Raw genomic sequence first — 9,605 nt, forward strand, 5'->3', positions numbered from 1 at the left:
AAAAAATGTATGTCTAATGGATCTATCTAAAGGCAAACGATTAAAAATTACGCGTTAAAAAATGACTTTAAATTAAGGATATTTTCCTGTGCAGATAAGATGCGCACTAATAAACGCAACCACTGCGGCCAGCCAGACAGCCCGGACTCTAACCGAAATAGCAAGAGGAACAGCATATCAAAGAACCAACTATACTAAAATGCTCACTTGTCAACGTTGCTAAGAATATTACTTTTTAGTGCAATAGAATGATTAATAATTTAGAATCTGTGCATGGCACAACACTATGCTGGCAATTGGCATACGTCAATGTCAAAGTCAAAGTTATTGTGTGACATTTGATGCTGCAAGCAAGCGAATTAACGAACGCGTTTATATTGCTTATTGTGAAGATTTGTAACTTTTAACAATATTCGTTAACATTAAGATATGACATATTAGTTTTAAATTAGAAAGTTAATATTATTTAAAAAATGGACGGACCTCCCGGCACGGGAAATACTAATAAAGGTGGATCGATGGGTCCGCCAAACATACCAAACTTTCCTCCAATGCCGCCACCGCCGGGTGCAATGGGCAATAATAGCATGCCGCCTCCACCTGTTGGGCCTCCTGGCAGTATACCACCAGTGACTTCTTCAGGTCCACCGATTCCTCCTCCAGGAATGGGGCCACCACCCGGTATGATTGGTATGGGTCCACCTCCACCAGGTATGGGACCGCCTCCTAATATGGGACCACCGCCACCTGGTATGGGGCCACCTCCAGGAATGGGTCCTATGGGACCACCTGGCATGGGACCGCCTCCTAATATAGGACCACCGCCGCCGGGCATGGGGCCGCCTCCAGGGATGGGTCCTATGGGACCTCCCGGTATGGGAGCACCTCCAAGGATGCCACCTGGAATGATGAGAGGAGGACCAAATATGAAGGGTAATTTTAATCAAGGAATGGATATGGGGCCTCCTGGTATGGGACCTCCGCCAAACATGCCACCTCCAGGTATGGGTCATGGCTCATGGGAAGGGCAAGGACCCCCACCAGGATGGAATAGGCAAGGAAGGGGAGATGGTGGTTCAGGATGGGATGATCATGATGATCAAGAAGAAGAAGAAGACAATAATGAAGATAGTGGAGCTCAAAAGAGTGAACCGTTACCATCTTTACTTACTATGAAGATTGATACACCAGAAGAATTCAGAAACAAACCAGCTCCAGTAGGAGGGGTGGTTTTGCCAAAAGCTTTGGAAGAAGCCCTGGCTTATAAAGATCAGAGACAAGCTGCATTAGGAAATGAAACAGAAAAGGAACCTGGTAAATTTTCTTTTTATTTTTTTTTATTTATTATTTATTAGACACACCAATAATGACTCAATTAATACAATTTACAGAGGAACATTAATCAATTATTTCCTAAACTGAATTGGCCATAAAGCAGGCGTATACAACAATTACAAAAAACAGGTCTTAAAATTTTTCAGTTTTAAGTCTAAAAATAGGTACTTACATAGTTAATCAAATTTATCATCCATCGAGAAAAAAAATTAGTATAAAAACATAAAATTCATTACACAATTAAAAATTTATCAAGAATACATAAAATTAATACTACAATAATAAAATGAATAAAAATTTTGAAATTTTATACATCCATGAAATAAAAAAAAAAGTAATATGTAAAATTCAATTAAAACATGGCTAAAACACATAAAATACAAAATAAAAACACATAAAAGAAAATATGTCAAATACATCGAAAATCCAAAACAGTCACTGAATAAACTTTACTACTTATTTTATTTTATTTTTAAAACTATAAAAATTTTATCAATTAATTTTGTAATCATATTGATTTTTATAAACAGGACTTAACCTTTAGGCTGGTTGCAGAGCTTGACCGACCGTCAGTGCGTACCATCGGTCCTGACGATACGCATCAACAATTGTATGACTATGACACTAATGCGCATGACAATACGCGTGCGTATGGTTGGTCTAGCTACCTATGAACGGTTTTATGAATTTCCATACATATGACAAGAGCGACTGACGTACGCACTGATGGTTGGTCAAGCTCTGCAACCAGCCTCAGTATTACCTTAACAGTTATTAACTTAACCTTAGTATTCAGCTTATTTTTCCATAATTGTTTCGAAAGATGTTAGATGTTATACATTTTTAATTAGCAAATAACAGTAATGACTATGCAAAAAAAATATTTAAAAACAATAAAAGTTTATATTGTATACAGCAATATGTGTAGGAAAACTGTTCTATCTGTACACCACTTGCAAAACATGAATTTTGTTATAAAAAAAAATATCATAGATATGCATTTCCTAAAAAATCCTATGATCAATTGAATTTCCCAGAACAAAAACAACCCAAAGCACCTCCCGCGCCTGTGATCAGCACCGAGTATGATGCTGAGGAAGATGAAGGTGATTCTGACGAAGAGAATATTCCAGAAGCACCTCAACCACCAGTTATATCAAAACAAGAGGTATAGATAAGTTATTTTCTTCAAGTGATAAATAAACATTCACTTTATTGTAAATTAGAATTATCAGAATTATTTTTTAATTTAGACAATTTGAAAAAGTTCTGTATTAAAATATGCCCCACAACACAGGGGATCCTAGTGTGGGGTTCAATGCAGCACATGTAACTATATTATGTAAAATTTCTTGAAACTAATACAGAAATTTTTCATTTTTTCATTTTCATATAAGCTTTTCCTCATCATACAATGGCTTCCTATTTAAGTTATTTACATATTATTCAACAGCATTGTAATCAAGTTTAAAATCAAATACATTTTAACTATTTATATAAACTTATTAAATCCTTCAGGCTCAACCAAACAAAGTGAACAAGAATAAGCGTAAAAAGAAGAAGAAGAAGGCTGCAAAACAAAAACGCAAAGAGGAGAAATTGAAAGAATCCCAGAAAATTTCAAATAAAGATGAATCTCAGTCATCTAGTGACAAAGAAAAAAAAAAGGAGGCAGAGATTGAGTAAGTTTCATTGTTATCATAAATGCATGTTTAATAGACTAATAGTTGAGAAATTTTTAAAGAATGAATTTTGTAAGAATGGTTTTTGATAATTTAAAGTTTTGTTTCACAATATACAGTTAACTAAATAAAATCGGCAAGTATTTAAAAGAAAATCTCAATAAATATCTTTTTCCAAAATTAATTATGTTTTTTTATAGGTGATATGATTTAAAATAATATTCTGCATCAGAGGGGGTTTGCATTTATTTGTTCACAACTCTAATCCCAAAACTTGTGACATATTATGTAATTCAAAATAATAGTTAGCCCTAATTTCACAGATATGTGCAAGAGAGCATTCAATTCCACGAACTGGAGCCGATGTATCGTCAATTCCATCGTATTCTAGAAGCTTTTAAGATCACTGAGACCAAGGAGGAGGAAATTAAAGAAGAGATCAACAAGGATCTGCCAAAGCCGAGCAAATTGCTTGAAAAAGTCACTGATCAATTTGCCGCTGATGAAGAGGCTGTTGAGGTTTGTTATATAATATAATTATTATTTTCAGCAATATGGTTTACAAACAGTAACCTCAAAACGTTAAAATCAGTGATTTATACAAAATTCAATCTTCAAAAAACGGCACATACCTGAAACGCAAAACACCCGCAACAGCGCATACCCTATTAGATGTCAAAGGCTAATTAGCCTCATTTCGATATACCACTACCAAAACACTAATAACTTATTTACACCCTTATACTCATAATATAATCGGTTAGCTAAAAAAAAAATATATCCTAAATAGGAAGAAAGTGAAAATGTTTTGTTTGAGTAGAAGTAAATTAATTTGGTGTTTAAATTTAAATTTCATAAATTTTTCTTTTTGTTTGATTACGGCGACGCCAAAATGTGTATTCTTACTTCTTACATTTACGTCTATTTTAGGTCTGTAATTTTCAAGCATAGATTTTAAATCACTTACCATCATATTAATGATGTAGATATTTTGCATAATTAATAGTTTCTATTTTTTTACATCAAATAAAATTGAACATGGCGTCTACAGTCTACTTGGCGCTATTATTTAAAACTTCTGAAATTCGAATTCGATATTCGAACATTGTATTCGAATTTTTTTTTTTTAATTTTTACTACAATTATGAATTATTATGTACCAGTATCGTAATATTGTTAAATTAATTGATTTATAACCAACAAAAAATAACGGTACATCAAATAATTATGTATCAATGAAAAAATAAATATTTTTATCAGTTTACAATTGGCGAAAATATCGACGAATGAACACATAGAAACCTCTTTGGTTTTTGGAAGTCTGCTAAAAATTCAAATTCTATCCACAGAAACACGCCGCGGAAGAAAAGGAGCGTCTATCGAAACGCAAACTGAAGAAACTGTCTCGTCTATCAGTTGCTGAACTAAAACAGTTGGTACCGAGGCCAGATGTCGTCGAGATGTATGACGTCACCGCCAGAGACCCCAAGTTGCTTGTGCAGCTCAAGGCTCACAGGAACACTGTTCAAGTGCCGAGACATTGGTGTTATAAACGGAAGGTATATGGAAATAACTAGATACTTATTGTAATTTAAATGTTAGGTTTTAAATCGTTACATGATGTTAGATTGTTTATTTTTTCATGATTTAATGATTATTTTTTCCATAAATAAATAATGGAAATTGGGATGTATTAAAATTGTTAGTTTAAAATGGCCGAATTATACATATTATAATAGATAGAATTTTATATGGTAAGTTAGATTTAGGTTGTTCGATGTTTCGAAAAATGTATTTATAAAATAATAATTTGACGACCATTAATTATTCAAAAATATTAATGTTATTCACAGTATTTACAAGGTAAGCGTGGTATAGAAAAGCCACCGTTCGATCTACCCGACTTCATCAAAAAGACGGGCATTATGGAGATGCGTGCTTCCCTCCAAGATAAAGAAGAGACTAAAACGCTGAAGGCAAAGATGCGCGAACGCACGAGACCGAAGCTAGGCAAGATCGATATTGATTATCAGAAACTTCACGACGCTTTCTTCAAGTAAGTATTGGGTATAAAAAAATTACGGTAAAAATTATATAATTTCAATTTATACTAACTAGTTTCAAATTCTGAAAATAAATAAAACCGCAAGTAAATGATACAAAATAACCCAGTAACTACAGCGTACGAAAAAAAGTAATAGCAAAATATAAATTTTCCGTAAATTCAAATTTGCTTCCTGTAGGGTTTGGTTATCTTTCGATGAGAAAATTCTTTAAGCGCTTTGTGAGTATTCCATGTCGCGTCATGGCAATGCCGTAATGCCGTCATGGCATGGAGTAAGTCGACGATTTTGGTATCGTTGAATCTTGCAAAAGAGGTTTCACTTCTGACACATGTGCTAGGCACACACACTCTTTTTAATAAAAAAAAATTTAATGTTTGTAACTGTAAACACATGTTTTGTGCTGTATTTGAATACATATTTTATTATTTAATGTGATCATTAAAATGGGTGATTAAACTCGTACATTTTGGTCCGTTTGGTCCAGCGTAACTGCTGACCATGTCTTATTTATTTACCATTTTAGCTTCAGGTGCTCTTCATAAGGTGAGTTCATTTTGTATAATAAGATAAGTAAAATAAAAGTCATAACATTGTTGTTATTTTGTAGATTCATATTTTTCGTTTAACATAGTTTTAAGTGTTTAAAATTGCATACAAATTTTACGTAATTGATAAAAAAAAAAATGTGAATCTTGAAAAACTTATCACTACATACTTACATAGTATAAAACAAAGTCGCTTTCTCTGTCCCTATGTCCCTTTGTATAAATCTTTAAAACTACGCAACGGATTTTGATGCGGTTTTTTTTAATAGATAGAATGATTCAAGAGGAAGGTTTTAGTATATAATTTATTAGGTTTTAGACAAAGCGGGCGAAGCCGCGGGCGGTAAGCTAGTCTTTAAATAAGTGAATGATTTAACTATGAATAGCACTGTTTACCAACAAAAGTAAACATTTTACAGTTTTTGTAACAATTACTTCTATGCGGATAAAAAAAATATATGAAAACAACGTGTTATTTTATTTTAAACTCTTTTAGATGGCAAACGAAACCCCGCATGACGATCCACGGGGATTTGTATTACGAGGGCAAGGAGTTCGAGACCCGGCTGAGGGAGAAGAAGCCGGGTGATCTGTCGGAGGAGCTCCGCACTGCGCTCGGTATGCCTGTTGGACCGGGATCTCATAAGGTTTGTGTGTAAAATATTAAAGTGTTTTAAATTTCTTTTCAAATCCAACGAAAATAAGCTTTAATTGATGGGTTCATTTTCTTCATAAAAAATCGTAAGAAGATAATCATAGTTAACTCTTCACGAATTCTAAATTTCGTCAATTGACGAAATGGAACTTCTTCAGGAACATCAGCTAATATACATAATTTTGTTTCGAAAAAATTACCCAAATAATAAACATATATAATACGCTCAATAGCACGAGAAAAATATTCATACCATGCTATGTAAAAGAGGTAATAAGCCAGAACAAATACAGTACGCGTCACGTAAAAAGAACGCTGGATGAAAGTGATGGGGTGTGTTTGCAAATGGATCGAGTTTTGCACGCAAGCTGTGCCGATTATTTTATTTTTGAACTAGGCTCGCGAATCGTGGCTTCGCAATTACTTATTTGTTATTCTTATAACCACCTCATAACACCAAATAGACCGATAAATCGCCAATGCGCAGCCATCCGTCAGCGTTTTTTTTTTTTTTATGTCAGAGCAAGCAAAGGGGCAGGTGGGCCACCTGATGGTAAGTGGTCACCACCGCCCATAAACACTTGCAACACTGCCGGCCTTTTATGGACAAATAAGCTCTTTTCTTGAAGGCCCCAATGTCGTAGTTGTTCGGGAACACCGCAGGTGGCAAATCGTTCCACAGTTTCACCGTACGCGGAAGGAAGTTGCGGGTGAAGCGGACAGTGGTGGAGCGCCAACCATCCAGATGGTGCGGATGGAACTGGTTTTTACGGCGTGTGGTCCGGTGGTGGAACTGACTGTTCTTTTTAACTGACTGTTCTTTTTACTTGACGCGACCTGAACGCCGAGTTAGCTAGTATCATATAAATTCAATTTATATAATACGCCTACGATCATAATTTTAATTCGCAGGTGCCGCCCCCTTGGCTGATAGCCCAACAACGTTACGGCCCTCCTCCCTCATACCCCAACCTCAAGATACCCGGGTTAAACGCACCCATACCGGAGGGTTGTGCGTTCGGGTACCACGCGGGCGGGTGGGGCAAACCCCCCGTTGATGAGACCGGGAAGCCCCTGTATGGGGATGTGTTTGGGCACCATTCGGCTGGACACGATGTGAGTATAGAAAGCACTGCAGGTATTTGGGGCGTCCCTATATAAACTAATGACAAAAAACAATCTAAGAGATTTAAAAGGTTTAATATTTAAAATAAATTAATTGTTGATCAACGAAAAGACATGAATAAGAAAAAAGTAAAATTTTTAATCAAATTTTAGGACAATGAAGACCAAGACATTGATAGAACTCTTTGGGGTGAATTAGAATCCGAATCTGAAGAGGAATCAGAGGAAGGTATGTGATTTTGTTATAATATTTTCCTATTTCAGAAGTTATAAATCATATCATAATTAAAGGTACAGAAGGATAGGTATAAGAATTTAATTAGAATTAGTCATATTGCAATTTGAATATTGTTAATATAGAGCAATGTAACAAAAAAAAGGTAGCTTGAGAAATCAACATTCTTATCTTACTTTAAATCGATCTATTTCAATCAACAGAGGAATCAGACGAAGGGGAGAAGATGGGAGAAAGTGACGTGGCCACCGGAGTAGCCACCCCCGGCGAGGGTCTGGTCACACCGCTGGGCATCACCTCCGTTCCACCCGGTCTGGAGACGCCAGACACTATCGAGCTGAGGAAGAAGAAGCTGGACGCTGATATGGAGGGGTCAGTAGATATATTTTAAACTAGACAATGGATAAATTGAATGTAAATATGATTTAAATATAAAACATGCTCAAAAAAATTTAGAATGTTTAAAACATGTTGTCTAAAATGTAACGTAATTTGTTTAATGGAATTCGCTGATATTTATTTGTCTCCCAATATTATTAGAAAAAAAAAATTGTGTTCTAGTGGTGAGACTCCAGCCCTGTATCAAGTGTTGCCAGAGCGACGCGTGGGCTTGACAGCAGGAATGATGGCGTCCACTCACGTGTATGATATCAATGCTGCGAATCCGGGTATGTATTACGTTTAATTTTATTTTTGTAATATCTTAGAAAGTTGTTGTATAGTAATGATTTGTTAAAAATTTTGCTATTTGAACAAGAAATAAATTATGAATGAAATAAATATTACGATGGTTTCTGACGGCCAAATTATTCCAATTTATAATAATTTAAAAGTTATCAATAATGTTTCTTATATTTCTATACACAAGTGTATATGATAAAACCTCCAGTATTATTACAAGTTGTGGTAATTATTAAATTACTTTTACAGGCAAATCCCGCGCGTCCGGCGAGACGAGCAGCGGCGTGGCCGCCGGCGCTGTAGAAGTGGCGCTCGACCCGTCGGAGCTCGAGTTGGAGCCCGAGGCGGTGGCGGCGCGCTACGAGCGGCACCTGCGCGACCAGCGCCCCGCCAAGCAGGAGGACCTGTCCGACATGCTCGCGGACCACGTCGCGAGGCAGAAGGTGGGTTGATGAGTGCTATAGTGTGATATGAACAGACGAGATAATGTGATCTGATATGACCCTACGCTATCACATGATATGAACAGACGCTATAATATGATACGAACAGACGCTATAAATTGACATGATCAGACGCTATGTGTTATGACCAAACGGTCTTATCTTATATTATAGACGTTATAATAAAACCCGTTGTAAAGAGAAATTATATAAAATCTAATCACTCGATCATATATTTTATGTATAAATTGTGTAAACATTATTAATAATAACTTTTTTTCTTTTACAGAACAAAAGAAAGCGGCAACAGAATACAGACTCAAAACAAGCGAAGAAATATAAGGAATTCAAATTTTAAATTTTATCATCAATTTAAGAATAATGCAGTTACAGTTCTATGCATTTAAGATGGAAATACAATTATGACATTGATGTATTCAAGTTTTCATCGTAATATGAAATATAGACTAATCTTACCTTAAAAATAAATAAGTGAAAATGATAATTGTGTTTTATTTATTAATTTCCTTCTATCATCAATTTTGTAGTTGTACAGCTCACAAAGAATTCAAAGATAATAAAATGAAAAATATTATGGTTTGGCTACAGATCAAATCAATGGAACTTGACTATAAGAATATATATATATATCTTTGCAATAACTTCCTTTGAATATGCCGTTTGCACTAAATAATACGCTCAACCTCAATACCACTTTGTAGTCTAGATTGCATAGAATAACTCCTATGTAGTTAACAACACTTGGATACAACACCACGAAAAGTTACTAAAATATATTAGAAACATTTGTCTAGCTTCTTTATATATGAAGAAGTAA

General features: G+C 35.2%; 1 protein-coding gene across 1 annotated transcript; it reads left to right on the forward strand.

The window, feature by feature from the left end:
• The first annotated feature begins 337 nt into the window (after positions 1-337).
• On the forward strand, positions 338-9,269 carry LOC123699692 (splicing factor 3B subunit 2). The gene is made up of 13 exons (XM_045646701.1): positions 338-1,314; positions 2,373-2,503; positions 2,854-3,017; positions 3,341-3,536; positions 4,367-4,576; positions 4,871-5,073; positions 6,125-6,275; positions 7,196-7,399; positions 7,562-7,637; positions 7,847-8,015; positions 8,205-8,311; positions 8,574-8,767; positions 9,057-9,269. Exons 1-13 carry the CDS (start codon positions 474-476, stop codon positions 9,123-9,125), a joined length of 2,715 nt encoding a protein of 904 aa, XP_045502657.1. The 5' UTR covers positions 338-473; the 3' UTR covers positions 9,126-9,269.
• The last annotated feature ends 336 nt before the right edge of the window (positions 9,270-9,605 follow it).

Source organism: Colias croceus, chromosome 18 (genome assembly GCF_905220415.1).
Source record: "Colias croceus chromosome 18, ilColCroc2.1".
In the NCBI taxonomy this organism is placed as follows: domain Eukaryota; kingdom Metazoa; phylum Arthropoda; class Insecta; order Lepidoptera; family Pieridae; genus Colias; species Colias croceus.

Coding starts and splice junctions, on each gene's coding strand:
- LOC123699692 (XM_045646701.1), top strand. CDS start 474: ATGGACGGACCTCCCGGCACGGGAAATACTAATAAAGGTGGATCGATG. Junction 2,504..2,853: donor CAGTTATATCAAAACAAGAG/GTATAGATAAGT, acceptor TAAATCCTTCAG/GCTCAACCAAACAAAGTGAA. Junction 7,400..7,561: donor ACCATTCGGCTGGACACGAT/GTGAGTATAGAA, acceptor ATCAAATTTTAG/GACAATGAAGACCAAGACAT.